This window comes from Gossypium arboreum, chromosome 8 (genome assembly GCF_025698485.1).
Source record: "Gossypium arboreum isolate Shixiya-1 chromosome 8, ASM2569848v2, whole genome shotgun sequence".
NCBI lineage: Eukaryota > Viridiplantae > Streptophyta > Magnoliopsida > Malvales > Malvaceae > Gossypium > Gossypium arboreum.
The window spans coordinates 52,634,157-52,650,721 of NC_069077.1; the positions used below are offsets into that span (position 1 = coordinate 52,634,157).

At 34.6% G+C, this 16,565-nt stretch overlaps 1 protein-coding gene across 1 annotated transcript; it reads left to right on the plus strand.

Moving 5' to 3' along the window:
- Window positions 1-4,725: 4,725 nt before the first annotated feature.
- On the plus strand, window positions 4,726-6,697 carry LOC108459096 (protein transport protein Sec61 subunit alpha-like). Its single transcript, XM_053032039.1, has 3 exons — window positions 4,726-4,898; window positions 5,921-6,207; window positions 6,621-6,697. The coding sequence occupies exons 1-3, from the start codon at window positions 4,867-4,869 to the stop codon at window positions 6,695-6,697; spliced, it is 396 nt and encodes a 131-aa protein (XP_052887999.1). The 5' UTR covers window positions 4,726-4,866.
- The last annotated feature ends 9,868 nt before the right edge of the window (window positions 6,698-16,565 follow it).

A 16,565-nucleotide genomic window follows, 5' to 3' on the forward strand; every position in this document is an offset into this window, starting at 1 on the left:
AAGTGTGTAATATGTGTATACAATTTTATTGTACTTGTTTGTATATAGTCGAATGGTTATTAAAAGTGAAACTAGTATAATGAAAAGATTATGTGTTCCTTGTGTATGATTATTGAACCGAAAGTTAAAAGGTAGGTGTACATTTTGTGCTTATATTCGAATGAAACAATTAAATTGCTAATGTGAAATGTTATGTGAAATGTGTTAACATGTGAACAAATATGCATGACACTGGAAATGTATCCGGTCTAAAGTCCCGCAGGCTTCGTGCGGGCAATGTATCCGGGCCAAAGTCCCGCAGGCTTCGTGCTGGAAATGTATCCGGGCTAAAGTCCCGCAGGCTTCGTGCTGGAAATGTATCCGGGCCAAAGTCCCACAGGCTTCATGCTGGAAATGTATCCGGGCCAAAGTCCCGTAGGCTTCGTGCTGGAAATGTATCTGGCTAAAGTCCCTTGAGCTTCGTCTTTGAAATGTATCCGGGCCAAAGTCCCTGAGCTTCGTCTTGGGAAATGTATCCGGGTTAATGTCCCGCAGGCTTTGTACAGGTAATATAATTTCAGGTTTTATACCTAGTAGGCCAAGTGCCGATGAATTTGATAAAAGTATACAATTACAAGATCCTACACTAAGTTGACAAATTGAAAGTGCATTACATATTAAGTTGGCCAGGTATGTATCATGTACGCGTATGCGATTTTAATTTGAATTAAATTATAAATATATAAAGTGATGCATCTGTGAATAAGTGTTATGACTATAAATGTGATTGTGATATATTCGGTAAATGTGTGAAGTTATGTAAAGTGATTCTATGTTTACATTCAAATATAAACACTTGGTCCTTGTGGAAAGGTTTGTGGAAGTATATGATTTTATTTTTAGGTGATTACGATCTTGGAAAATTAAATGTGAATATGATATTGTATTTCATTCGTTTCAATTGAACTAAAGCTGATAGTGAAGCATTTTAATGCCTATGTTATATGAGTTCGATCTTGAATGACATGATATACATGCTCTGATAATTTGAATGCAAGGAATGTGTGAAAGAGCAAATTTGTAAGAAATCTGCTTGGGACAGCAACTGTAGCATGATTTTGAAAAATCACCATAAATTGTGGAAATTGAATTAGAAGCTGAATAAATTATGAAATTAAAGCTTAATGAGTCTAGTTTCTTATAAAAGAAACCGTGTAAGCAAAAGAATTTTAGATAATGAGATATTTGAAGTGGAGTGAGACAGAGTCAAAATGAATTTGAAATCCCCTGTTCTGTCTTTAGAAAATCATTGTAAATTGTACAATGATGATTATAAGATAAAATTTATATTCTTAGACTCCTTAATGAGTCTAGTTTCAAATTAAGTAAACGATAACATATTTCGAATTCTGTATAATGAGGAAATTGATTTGTAGTGAAGAGTGGTCAGAATAGTCAAACAGTGAAACAGGGAAACTTCAATAAAAATCTGGTATTGATTGGTCAAACCAAAAATTCTGAAAATTTTATGGAGGGAAGATATATAAGTATATTTTCATGAAAAATTAACGGAAGTTTATTTGGAGTTTCTTATCTCCAGTTATAAATAATTTAGTGACTATTGCTCAGGAAAATAGCTTGTAGTGGATTTGTGATTTTGTTGCAAACATGGTTAAAACTAGTTAATGAGATACTTTTCGAGTTCTTATGATCTTATTTGTGATTTCAATATTTTGTTTTAACTGAGTTCAGATTCAAATGAGGTGAATTTGCTAAATATGCATTATGTTCATGGATACTTGGCCTAAATGGCAATTACCTAGGAATGATTTCTTGAAAATTTGAAATAATCGATCTATAAGTAAATTAATTGTTTGCATTGCTTAAAACTTACTAAGCATTGAAGCTTACTCCGTGTTCTCTTTTCCATTCCTTATAGGTTTATCCTTTAGTTTGAGTTGGAAGAGGCAGAGATATCATCACACTATCGAGTCATTATGTGAGTTAAGAAGATGGTATGTCATCATGATTTAAGGCATGCATAGGATAGACTATAGGTAGAATGATATTTTGACCTTGTATACATTATAGCCATGCGAAGATGGCTCGCTTATTTTGTTTAGAGAAGCCTTATAATTGAACTAATGTGTTGAAATGTTTTAGTTATAACTTGATAGAAGTTTTGTTCAGTCAAGTAATACCTCATAACCTTATTAAAACAGCGGATACGGGTTAGGGCGTTACATTTAGTGGTATCAGAGCTATGGTTTAGTCGATTCTCGGACTAACCTAGCGTGTGTGAGTCTAGCTATACATGCCATATTACTACTCGTGATAGTGTGACATCTCCCGGCTCTAACGAAATTGTTTTGTAAGACAGATATGCTTTCCAACCGAGCTAATTCTGATAGCGCAGAATGTTATACTCAGACGTTTGAGTGAAAATGTGTTGGTGATGAGTTGAAACTCATAAAAGGTATGAATTAGAATACATGATATTCTGCTATTGATAAATGTTATAATTATATGAGTATATGAGTTGTGATGTGGGTAAATGATGGTTGTGTGAATATTTTGACTTAGAATTTATGATTTGATTTAGCGTATGAGCTATGTGTTAAGTACCAAGTGATCATAAGTAAATGATTGCTAGATGTTTGAGAATGCGGAATTAGTAATGAACTATTTGTTCATAATAGTATGTGTGATGTGCATGCTTACGTAAGTGTTAAAATTGTTGGCTTTACAACCCTCACCCCCTCATCGGTAAAGCATTGTAATGAGATCCGTACTATATGGATTAAATACGCTTACGAGTGTGAAATTACAGAGTTTCGTGGTTGAAAGATTAGTATTGTGATCATATAAGAGAATGAGTCCGCAAGTGAAGACAGTAACAGAAAAGATATTGGATCATGTTGAAGACCATTCGTTATATGCCAATTCACTGTTAAAGAAGAAGTTGAATTCGATGAGATGAAAGTATGCAGGTATGATGTCTAAAGAACGTATTAACTGGAAGTTTTTCTAAATTGATTTCTGTTAGTAATGGGATATTGTGAAATCAGTGATGATAGAATTAGACAGTAGGATAATGTTTGAATTGAAATGATAGCTGAGTGCAGTGGTTATAGTCGGGTAGTTACTACGTTTTCTTCTGGGCAAATGATTATAGTCTTCGGGGTTCTGAGCGAGAATCTTTATGTGTTTTACGATCGACAATCATGTGATTAATCTTATCAAATGATGAGTAGTTATTGGCTGAGCTAGAGACTAAATTGATGTTTAATCAGCAAATTTGTGAGGCTAAGAGGTCATCGTTGAATTACAAGTTAAAAAGGGTACAACGTAAATTGATTTCGATTTAGAATTTGATTGGAGCCGACAATCATTCGTTGTGTCGAGATAGAGTTAGTGTATTGAGAAATCTAGAGATTTTACAACAATTGTGACATCTAGCACGATGGTGATTATCTTTCCGTGCGGGAGTACTAAAAGAGTACCGTTTTATTGTTCAAATGGAACACGAGGATTATATCGTGTTACTAAAATAAACTCTTGTGAGCTTTGGGTATGGAGTTACTTTGTCACACTGTGTTCTAGAACTTGAAAGCAACCGAGAAAGACATTTATTATTGGTTAAGTTTCCGTATAATAATAATGGTTATGAGATGAATGTTAAGATAGCATTGTATGAGAGAGGTATGGTTGCAATTCTTGAACTTTGTTGTATTGAATTGAATTTTGATAAAAAGAATTTGGGGTTGATGTGATTGGAAAGAGTGAGGGAAATAAAAGTAATTCGTGACCGTCTAAAAGCGTTTGATTAGCGGAAAAATATATGTGGGCTTGATGTGCAAAAGCATTGAATTTTCAATTAGAAAATTGAGTATTTGTGAAAATATTATAGTGGGAGTAGAATTTTTCGATTTAGCTATAAAGAGAAGTTGAGTTCGCAATTCATCGGATTGAATGAGATTATTAGTAGAACTTGGGAAGACCCGTAATGTGTTTCTTATATATATGATGTGATGATACAAATAAGATCCTTTATCTATAGTATCTCTTACGAGTAGAAACTCGACTTGTTATGATGTATAGCAAAGAGCGATCATAATCTTAGCTTATGAGATTGAAAAGTTGAGAAATGAGGCTAGGTGAGAAATTGATGTGCTGGTGAAAGTAAATCTAATTTATTTCTGGTAAGATTTTCGAGGCGAAAATCCTAAAGGGGAGAGTTGTAACACCCGTTTTAGGGTTAATTAGAACGATGGTTTCGGGCCACTAAATCCGATGAGTAGGTTTGTAAATATTATATTTAATATTTATGAGTTAATTGTGAGTTTAAAAAGGTTTTTGATATTGTGATTTTTGTTTTATAAGCGATTTATTAAGCTCAAGTGGTATGACCCTAAGGTCAAGTGGGTTTAGAAAATGAGGTATCGAGACCTCATTTCTATAAACCAAGTCGTAAATATTTTTATAAATATTTACGAGTGGCAATAAGATGATATTAAAGTTTCGTTGAAAAATTTTATTGTTTTGATAGTTAATTAAGCAAAAAGGACTAAATCGCATAAGCGTAAAAGTTGTGTTCTATAAGTTAAAGATATTAAATAGCTATGGAATTAAATAGTGGGAGTCCTTAAGTGGTAATTATTCCATAATTGTTGATAGCGGAATTCCATGGCTTGGTATAATGGAAATTATTAATGTATATTAAGGTTAAATATAGTATTTGGTAATTATAATAAAAAAAAATAAAAAAAAAAGACCTAAACAGAGGTCTAAAATCCAATTCAATTTTTGAAGGAATGAACAACTTTACCTCCGGGTACCCCTTGTTGATTTTCGATCTCCTCAGATCTGCTCTGGAATCCACACCATATGCCTCCGGTTCTTTTCATTTTAGTTTTCCAGTTTGTCTCTTTCTATTCTTTTTGTTGTCATTTACTGTTTGTTTATTGAGAAATTCTTTCCTTGAAAGCGATTTGCTGGGTTGATTCCGGATCTGGATTTGCATGTAGAAAATATTATAGAATGTTAGTTTCTGAAATTTTGATTTACCAGATTTACTCACGGAGTTGTAGTTCTGCTTGTATTTTGATCGATGTATTTATAGGCTTGAGTTAATTTTGGTTTTTCATTTTACTCTAGCTGTTTTGAACCAAACGTTTTTTTTAAATGATTGTTATCATGCATTATTTTATTTCGTTACCGTTAACTTTAGTCTCTGATTTGTAAATTGGATTAATAGGTCGCTGTTAAGTTAATAGTTTAATAGTGGTTATAATTTAACGAGAATGACAATCTGTTCATTATAGCTTCTTTGGCTTTAACATTTTAATTTATTTCATTTTCCTGGATGTGCGTTCCTTTCATGTCTCTTCTTGATTTTCTTATATAAATATGGCTGCCTATACAAAACGGTTGTCCAGTCCTCATACCTGCATAGTTCTTTCGAAATGATAATTATTGTAATTGTAAGAATTGGATGAACAACTTAGAGATTGATATCAAGTCGAATACTAACTGTGTAAGGAATCACCTATGTTTGTGTTCTAATTATTTGCTAAAGTGGAGGAAAATTTTTGAACTCTTTCAGTGGATTCATGCGCATTATTTATTTATTATTACTATTAATGAGAGGTGTAGTTACTCCGGCATCATTAATATCTGCTCATCTTTCATCTTTTGTTTTCATATACTCTTAAACGCATTATATTTGTTGCAAGTTCCTTAACTAAAAAAAAAATTACTGCTGAATTAATGGTGTAATTCAGATCTGAATAGTCAATATGGGAGGAGGGTTCAGAGTACTGCATCTGGTTAGACCATTTCTTTCATTTCTGCCTGAAGTTCAGAGTGCTGATAGGAAAATTCCTTTTAGAGAGAAGGTCATCTGAACTGTCGTCTCCCTCTTCATCTTTTTGGTGTGCAGTCAGCTTCCACTATATGGAATACACTCTACAACAGGTGCTGATCCTTTCTATTGGATGCGTGTTATCCTTGCATCAAACCGTGGAACTATTATGGAACTTGGTATTACCCCCATTGTGACATCTGGATTGGTGATGCAACTCCGGGCTGGTTCAAAAATCATCGAGGTGGACAACAGTGTTCGTGAGGATCGAGCACTCCTATTGGCAAAAGTAGAATTCGGATTTGGATCGGGGGAAAAATCAAAATGGTTGACTAGTCGTCTCGTTCCGATTATCGTCTTCCGAGGTAAGTCCTTAAGTAATTATATTTGATTTGCTGTGTGCTTAAGATTATATAATATGATAAGTAATTATTTGATGTTTACAAGTTCGATTTGCAATAAGTATATTGAATTTCGGCTATAAAGCTGAATATGAAATGGATGATTTATGTATATAATGTGGCCGAATGACTATTAAGTGATGATGTGAAAGTGTGTAATATGTGTATACAATTTTATTGTACTTGTTTGTATATAGTCGAATGGTTATTAAAAGTGAAACTAGTATAATGAAAAGATTATGTGTTCCTTGTGTATGATTATTGAACCGAAAGTTAAAAGGTAGGTGTACATTTTGTGCTTATATTCGAATGAAGCAATTAAATTGCTAATGTGAAATGTTATGTGAAATGTGTTAACATGTGAACAAATATGCAAGACACTGGAAATGTATCCGGGCTAAAGTCCCGCAGGCTTCGTGCTGGAAATGTATCCGGGCCAAAGTCCCGAGTTTAAGTTGAAATGTATCCGGGCTAAAGTCCCGAGCTTCGTCTTTGAAATGTATCCGGACAAAGTCCCGAGCTTCGTCTTTGAAATGTATCCGGGCCAAAGTCCCGAGCTTCGTCTTTGAAATATATCCGGGCTAAAGTCCCGAGCTTCGTCTTTGAAATGTATCCGGCCAAAGTCCCGATCTTCGTCTTGAAATGTATTCGTTAAAGTCCCGAGCTTTGTCTTGGTAATATAATTTCGGGTTTTATACTTAGTAGGCCAAGTGCCGATGAATTTGATAAAAGTATACAATTACAAGATCCTACACTAAGTTGACAAATTGAAAGTGCATTACATATTAAGTTTTGGCCAGGTATGTATCATGTACGCGTATGCGATTTTGATTTGAATTAAATTATAAATATATAAAGTGATGCATCTGTGAATAAGTGTTATGACTATAAATGTGATTGTGATATATTCGGTAAATGTGTGAAGTTATGTGAAGTGATTTTATGTTTACATTCAAATATAAACACTTGGTCCTTGTGGAAAGGTTTGTGGAAGTATATGATTTTATTTTTAGGTGATTACGATCTTGGAAAATTAAATGTGAATATGATATTGTATTTCATTCGTTTCAATTGAACTAAAGCTGATAGTGAAGCATTTTAATGCCTATGTTATATGAGTTCGATCTTGAATGACATGATATACATGCTCTGATAATTTGAATGCAAGGAATGTGTGAAAGAGCAAATTTGTAATAAATCTGCTTGGGACAGCAACTATAACATGATTTTGGAAAATCACCATAAATTGTGGAAATTGAATTAGAAGCTGAATAAATTATGAAATTAAAATTTAATGAGTCTAGTTTCTTATAAAAGAAACCGTGTAAGCAAAAGAATTTTAGATAATGAGATATTTGAAGTGGAGTGAGACAGAGTCAAAATGAATTTGAAATCCCCTGTTTTGTCTTTAGGAAATCATTGTAAATTGTACAATGATGATTATAAGATAAAATTTATATTCTTAGACTCTTTAATGAGTCTAGTTTCAAATGAAGTAAACGATAACATATTTCGAATTCTGTATAATGAGAAAATTGATTTGTAGTGAAGAGTGGTCAGAATAGTCAAATAGTGAAACAGGGGAAACTTCAATAAAAATCTGGAATTGATTGGTCAAACCAAAAATTCTGAAAATTTTATGGATGGAAGATATATAAGTCTATTTTCAGGAAAAATTAAAGACAATTTATTTTGAGTTTCTTATCTCCAGTTATAAATAATTTAGTGACTATTGCTAAGGAAAACAGCTTGTAGTGAATTTGTGATTTTGTTGCAAACATGGTTAAAACTAGTTAATGAGATACTTTTCGAGTTCTTATGATCTTATTTGTGATTTCAATATTTTGTTTTAATTGAGTTTAGATTCAAGTGAGGTGAATTTGCTAAATATGCATTATGTTCATGGATACTTGGCCGAAATGGCAATTACCTAGGAATGATTTCTTGAAAATTTGAAATAATCGATCTATAAGTAAATTAATTGTTTGCATTGCTTAAAACTTACTAAGCATTGAAGCTTACTCCGTGTTCTCTTTTCCATTCCTTATAGGTTTATCCTTTAGTTCGAGTTGGAAGAGCCGGAGATATCATCACACTATCGAGTCATTATGTGAGTTAAGAAGATGGTATGTTATCATGATTTAAGGCATGCATAGGATAGACTATAGGTAGAATGATATTTTGACCTTGTATACATTATAGCCATGCGAAGATGGCTCGCTGATTTTGTTTAGAGAAGCCTTATAATTGAACTAATGTGTTGAAATGTTTTAGTTATAACTTGATAGAAGTTTTGTTCAGTCAAGTAATATCTCATAACCTTATTCCGGCAACGGATACGGGGTAGGAGCGTTACAATTACTCTAAGATGGTTATCATGCTCATCCTTGGTCTTAGAGTAAACCAGAATATCACTGATGAAGACCACAACAAACTGATCCAGATATGGCTGAAAGACTCGGTTCATTAGATCCATGAATGCAGCCAGAGCATTCGTCAGACCAAAAGGCATAACTAGGAACTCGTAATATCCATAACGAGTCTTAAATGCAGTCTTATGAGCATCAACTTCCTTAACTCTAAGCTAATGGTACCCAAAACAAAGATCAATTTTTGAGAACACAGAAGCCGCTCAGAACTAATCAAACAAATCGTTGATCCTTGGAAGAGGATATTTGTTCTTCACAGTCAGCTTATTCAACTGCTGATAATCAATACACATCCTCATGGTCCTATCCTTCTTCTTTACAAACAGAACTAGTGCCCCCCATGGAGACATAGGGCGAATGAAACCATGATCCAAAAGCTCTTGAAGTTGAGTTTTAAGCTCTGCAAGCTCCTTCGGTGCCATACAGTATAGAGCGATAGACACCGGAGCTGTACTTGGTAGAAGCTTAATGCCGAACTCAACTTTCCGATTCAGAGGTAAACCAAGTAACTCCTCAGGAAAGACATCTGGAAAATCGCTCACTGCTCTGATATCCCCGATGGAAGAGTCCCTAGAAATAGAAATACTGACGTAAGCCAAATGCGCCTCACACCTTTTTTGAACTAGTTTTTCAACCATAAAAGTAGAGATCACATTGGACAGATAATCTCGACGCTCATCGATCACAATCACTTCCTTATCATTCTCGGTCCTCAGGACGAACCTCTTAGTCGCGTAATCCAAACTAACTCGGTGGTCGACCAACCAATCCATACCTAGAATAAAGTTAAATTCCCTAAATGAAAGCTCCATCAGATCTGCCAAAAATACAGCCCCTGGCAACACTAACGAAACATTCCTATAAAGTTGACTAACTCGAACAGACTGTCCCAATGGACCGAGTACAGTAACCTCACTAGAAGTGCTCTCAACACCCCAGGTTTTCAGAAACAGAACTAGCTACATAAGAGTGTGTAGAACCTATGTCTATTAGAGCAGTATAAGGTACATCAAAAATAAAGAACGTACTGGTGATAACATCAGGAGCATCTCTATCCTTTCAATTTCAAGCAGCATAAACCAGCGCAAGTTGCCTCGCCTCTGTCTGACTAGAACCTCTACCCGGTGTTCTCTATCCACGGCTCATACCATTACCACCCCTAACCAGTCCATGGCCCTTAAGTGGTTGTTGGACTGCCCTCTAAGGCTGTACAGAACCTGGTCTCGAAGCTTGCATCTGATCAGCCCGCTAAGGATACTCTCGAATAAGGTGCTCTAAAGACCCACACTTCAGACAAGCTTATAGACTCTTCCAACGCTCGCCCAGATGGCGTTTACCACAGTCACTACATAGCTGAATCCTAGTAAGAGTTATAGAAGCCCCCACTCTAATAGGCCCATTAGGTCTGACCCATTTCTTAGGCCTCTGAACTAAACTAGAGGGCTCTGAATCATTTTTATTCCTGTCTCTCTCACAGTCCCTATTCTGACACTCCACAAGCTTAACCTCTTCGGCGATATTCATCTTATCAACTAGAACCGCGAAGTCTCGCTCCCTCTACAGAGCAATCAAAACTCTCAAACTAGGCCTCAGACCATCTTCAAAGCGAACACATTTCTTGTAGTCAGATGCCACTATGCCTCAAGTGTAGCGGCTCAACCTCAGAAACTCAGCCTCATACTAGACCACAGATCTATCACATTGTGTGAGTTTCATGAACTCACGCCTTCGAGCATCTATATAGCTCGCACCCACATATTTCCCCTGGAAAGCAATCTTAAAGAAGTCCCAATTTAGACGGTCGAACTGAGTAACCTCCTTAACCAATAACTACCACTGATATGCCTCGTCGCAAAGCAAGAAGACTGTACCCTTAAGTTTTTGCTCCGGTGTATAGTCAATATTGTTTATGATCCTTTTAATGGCCTCCAACCAATACTCAGCCATAGTATGGGAGACTATAGTGACACCCGTAAATAGCTCAGCCCCATTGGACCAGAATCGTTCAGTTACCAACCCACGACCTCGAGATCCAAAATAGGGTCAGCGACCCTTTCCAATACCCTCAGCATGGCTTGGGACAGTGTGTCATCCCTAGCTGAACGACTTTGAGACCCAGTCTCAATAGCAGGTGAAACCGGTGTCTCAGCCTATCTAAATTTGGCATACTACCCAGAGAGGAAGACTCCGCTCGAGCCCCCTACGGCCTTTACCACGGCCATGAATACCACATTCATGAATTCCACGAGCGCTCATCATAAATTTCAAAGCTTATCTACATTATAAAATTTTATTTATCAGTTCCAATATTTATTAGCAGATATTTTAAGCAAAAATTACCAGAAGTTCAGAAATATTTTCAGAGGTTTCAGTCTCTAACTATTTTAGTACAGTTTCAGAAAGTACTATCTATATTATTTTTAGAATATACTATCTAAGTTCAGAAATACTTACAAGATCGGCGCCGGAGACTCGGTGTACCACATACTTTCTTAAAATTACTCTAACTATTTGAAAATTAGTTCTTTTTGAAACAAAATTTTTGGAACCCAAAATTTCACAGCCCGAGTTTTGCAACCTGACTCTAATACCAATTAATGTAACACCCTAAACCTACCTTTGATGTTATGGCCGAATTCGGAGATGTCACAAGGTAGGGTTTTGAAAACAGAGTCATTTTGTCAAGTCATTCAAGTTTCATAGTTCATATAGGTTTATAACTATTTTCGAAAGTGTTATTTAATTTATTTTTTTACCAAAACATAATTTATAGCCGAAGTCTTAAAACTGTTATATTTTAGAAATCTAGTTCGTGTTTTTAGAAAAGCTTTTATTTTCGTAAAACCGTATTTTCCATCATGCATCGCAATAAAAGAGTCAAAAATTACTTTCAAAACCAAAATAAACTCTAATAGTCCGGAGAGTCCCAAAAATTACAAACTCTCTTTAATGGATCCAAAATTATAAATAAATAAGAAAAACATAATTTACTAAGTAAAATAGTTCTTGATCAAGTGGTCACCGTTGAGCCTCCATCACATCGACCTATCTAAGTATGTGGATTACCTGAATAGAATAGACAAACAGATGTGCATTTTTGTAAACTCAGTGTGTAACTCAACAGAAATAGACATGCAATACATACAGTGAACTCATACACAGTCTGATATAGATTCAGGTTAGGACCTAAGCCTTTTATTATTTCAAAACAAAATCGATATGCAAATCAAAAATACAGAATCCTACCCTCATCCTCTACACACCAACTCTGACCATCCCATCATACCATTTGGGGTTAAAAACACCCACCCATCCCTACACAACATATCATTCCATTACGACACATGTTAGATAATGTGCAGCTAAGCTGCCAGGATATAGGTGATGATCGCCATACAGAACACTTCCTCCACATAAACAAATCCCACCCCAATCAAATATATATAATCAGAGTTATCATGCTCACATGCTCATATACAAATATCAGATATATGTACATTAGACTAATCAGACATGCATAACAATGTCATATTCAAAATAGAAGATCAAACTAACAAATCACATAGTTTTAGGGTTTGGTTAGCCCTTACCGACCCTACGGTAGGCCCACAGCTGATCGAAATGACCCAAGCGGCCCTAAGGAAAATTCTAGAAATATAGGCCCACATACCCGTATGGGCCCACACACCTGTATGGCTTATACGCCCAGATTGGCCTTGCCAGTATGGCTCACACGATTAGGCCCAAACCCACACGCCCGTGTGGGCCCATCGGCCTGTGTGTCTCACACACCTAAATTGGCATAGCTCGTGTGGCCCACACGGCCACACTCACACCATCATACGGCCATGTCTTACGCACGACCATGCCTTTGTCAACCACATGGTTGTGTCTCACACACGGCCAACCACATGGCCAGGCACATGCACGTGTGGCATCGACAGTGTGGTTTTTCAGCTTTCGCCGAAGCTCAAATTTCTGCGTAAGGGGTACACGCCTGTTACAATTTCGATGCAAAAATAAAACCTAGCCTTCAGAAACCTAAAAATAGAGTACCCAACATTGATTTAGTAGATTGGTTAACAAATTCAACACAAGAATCAACATGGAACCGACTTAGCACCGATGACAAATCGACTCTGACGCGCACTAAAACGTTGAAGTGCAATCCCCTGCTCCACAATCTGCTCCTAAACCCGAATTAAAACTAATCAATCATTACAGATTGGCATCGTCAAAATCCCAAACAAAAGTCATAGACACATAAAGCTCACTTACCAATCGATTAGAGAACCCCACAAACCAAAGGCATGATTAAACGATAGGACCACCAACAAGATCGAAGAAGGAGAATGAATTGATGATTTTACCGAAAAGGGAAAAATGTTAGAAACCACAAAGAAAAAGTAAAGAAAACGTCAAAGGGAAAATTTAGGGAGAAGAGAGAGAAAAATTTGAAAAAAATAATAATTAAGAAGTAAGAATATCCACTAAATCACTCAATTTAATCCCTACTAACCCACTAACAAACAACTTTCTCAGAATCCCAACTCCACCAAAACTCCATCAGAAAATCGAGTAAAAATTAATACCCTCACCAATGCAAAGATTTGAACACAAGACCTCCAACACACTAACACCCTTAGCACTTGAACCAACAAGCTCATTCTGATATAATTTAAAAGAAAATTTTCTATAAGCCCACTCAACAAGTGTAAGGCTTGGATAAAAAATAAAAAAAAATTGCCAAAGTGAGAATTGAACCCAAGACCTCTCACACATAGCTAGAACACTCAACCACTGAAGCAGATATACATTTGTGTCAGATATTTATAGAAATAGAAATAAATTATTCAGGGCGTTACAATTCCCTTATTTTAACTTTGGAAAATCATCAAAAACTGTAAAAAAATTATTAGGGAATGAAATTTATATTTTTAAATTCTTAATGGGTCTATTTTTAAAATAATCAAATGGAAACATCATCTATAAACCTTACTAAAAGATAATTAATTTTTAGTGAGGAAAGGTAGAAACTATCAAGCAGTAGAATAGGGGAAATTTTGAAGAATTTACTTTATTGATTGGATTAAGTAGAAATTCTGAAATTTTTATGGTAAAATATATTTTAGTCTAGTTTTAAAAACATCAAACGGGTCTTAATTTCAAAATCTGTAGCTCAATATATAAATAATTTAGTGACTTTGACACAAGTGACAACTTTGATATGAACACTTAAGTAAATAGTGAAATTATAGTTAATGTTACATAGAAGCATGTTATATTAAAATCTAAATATTTTTATATACATACATAAAGGATGTGGTGTAGAGAAGAGGAGAAGGAGGAGGCAAAATAATAGAAGAGTTATAATATTAAGAAATTATTGTAAATGATATCTATTGAAGTATCAAATGAGTGAATGTTTTAAGGAAGTCTTAATTGATTAATTGATTGATAAATGTTGGCAATAATGATGGTATGCTGATACAAATCATCTAAATATCAAATCACAAGGTTATATTTCCAGACATATTTCGGATCAGAATATCATATTTTCATAAACATATATTAAACTAGAATGTCATGTCAGACTAGAACAAATGTAGACACAGATCCTATCACTATCCACTATACATCAAGTCCGTCCAACCAATCACACCAATTAGGACTATAAAAGTCCATCCATCCAATCACATCGGGTCGTGGTGGCATGCCACTCATACAAGTGCAGCTGAGTTGCCAAATAAAAAAATTATGGTAATTTGCCATAATTAAATATATGTAGTCAAACCACTACAAATGCAATCAAGCTGCCATATCTGATATTGTAGATACACCACCAGAAGACGTAATAATACTGCCAAAATCAAACCTCCTCATCACATAACATATCCCACCCCAATGCTCATGCAAATATTAACATATATCATATGCACATATGACATACATGTTTTTCACATTAGAACATACTAACAAAATTATCAAGTAATAGATCATATACAAATTTCACATTTTAAAAATACCTTATCCCTATCACGTACATTTGAAAAAATATCAGATTTCATATTTTAGAATCATATTTAAGCCAAACGGACCCCACGGAAGGTCTAATTACGAATTTTAAAGTCTAATGGGCTTAAGTAAACTTTTTCAAAAAATGGGCCCACACGGCCATATGGCCTACACAGCCCAAATGGCCCCACCCGTATGGCTCACACGACCCAAATAGCCTAGACCATGTGGTTTACACGATCTACCACACGGCCGTGTGACGTAGAATAGTTTTAAAAACATTATTTATTCCCGAGTTTCTAACGTAGTTCTAGGTTAAAACCATACACTTGATGCTATTTCTAATTAACTACATAATAAAGCACTTTAAAACCTACAACCAATCATTAAATCACAACAATCAACTGTAACAACCCGATTTAGACCCTAGTAGGAATAGAGGTTTTGAGACCACAAATCTGAGTAAAAAATATTTAAATATTATTTTTCGTGTTTATATTATGTGAATTGATATTTGTGAAAATTTCGTGAATTAATTTTATCATTTGCATGTCTGATTTGTGAAAAAGGACTAAATTGCATAAAATGTAAAAGGGGCTAGCTATATGTTAAAAGTGTTTAATGTTATGGTTTTGTAAATGGGAGGTTCTTAAGTTGTAATTAGACCATTGATAATGTTAGTGGACATTAATGGCCTTATATTATGTGATTTTTATATGGTTTATCAAAGGTTAAATTGGTAATTGATGATTAATGTTATATTAAGTAAAAATAAAATAAAAAAATGGTTTCATTATCATCCATTAATGGCTGAATGAAGCAAAGAAGAAGCTAAAAATAGAGTTTGATATTTCAACACTTATTTAGCTCAATTAAGGTATGTTTTGAGCTCGGTTTTTGATGATTTATATATTTTTGTGATCGTTGTTAAGTGCTCTAGCTAGCCCATGCTTAAATTTATGAAATTTTTGATAATTTGATGAGATGCCATTGATGAATTCATGAGTTTTGTGATATAAAATGGTAAACTATGAAAGCTTAGTGATAGATAAACATGTTTTGTATTGTGATTTTTGATGAATTTGTTTATTATGGACTAATTTGAGAAAATGAGATTTTGAGAGACTAAAATGTGAAATAAATGAAATGTGTGGGCTTGTATGAGCTAATTGAATATTTGGCCTAATATGTGTAAAAAGGAATTTTGTGTATTTTGTGATTTGAATTAAGGACTAGAGTGATAAAATGTGAAAATGTGAAGGCTAATTTGTAAAATGCCCTAAATATTTGTATATAGATTGAATTGAATGTTTTTTTTTGAATAAAAGGGTTAATTTTGAATACATTTAGATCAAGAAAAGAGGAATTCAGATTTAGATCGAGGAAAATCAAAGGTTATTAAGTAAACGATCTGAATCGTCAATTCTGAGCACGAGGTAAGTTCGTTCGTGATAAATGATGTTACAATTTATATTTTAATGTTTTGATAGTATATAAATTGTATATATTTGAGCTTGGTTTGAATACGATGATAAATCGACTATATTTGACACTAAGTATGCGATTCAAACAGCTTCGGCTATAAATAGCACTAAGTGTGCGATATCGAGATAACTTCAGTTAATTGAGATGGCACTAAGTGTGCGAGATCTTTATAGCTTCAGTTAATCATTAATACACAAAGTGTGTGAATTCTTAAAGCATAGAAAGACTTCTGAATGAATTAATGTATTTGAACGAGAGGTGAGAATGGAATGAATAAATACGGGAAAGTTCAGGTATGTTCGATACCTAGGTGGTAGATGATACTATGTATATGAAACTTGATGAATTCATATGAACATATTAAATGAGATGAAATAGAATTGATGGATGAAT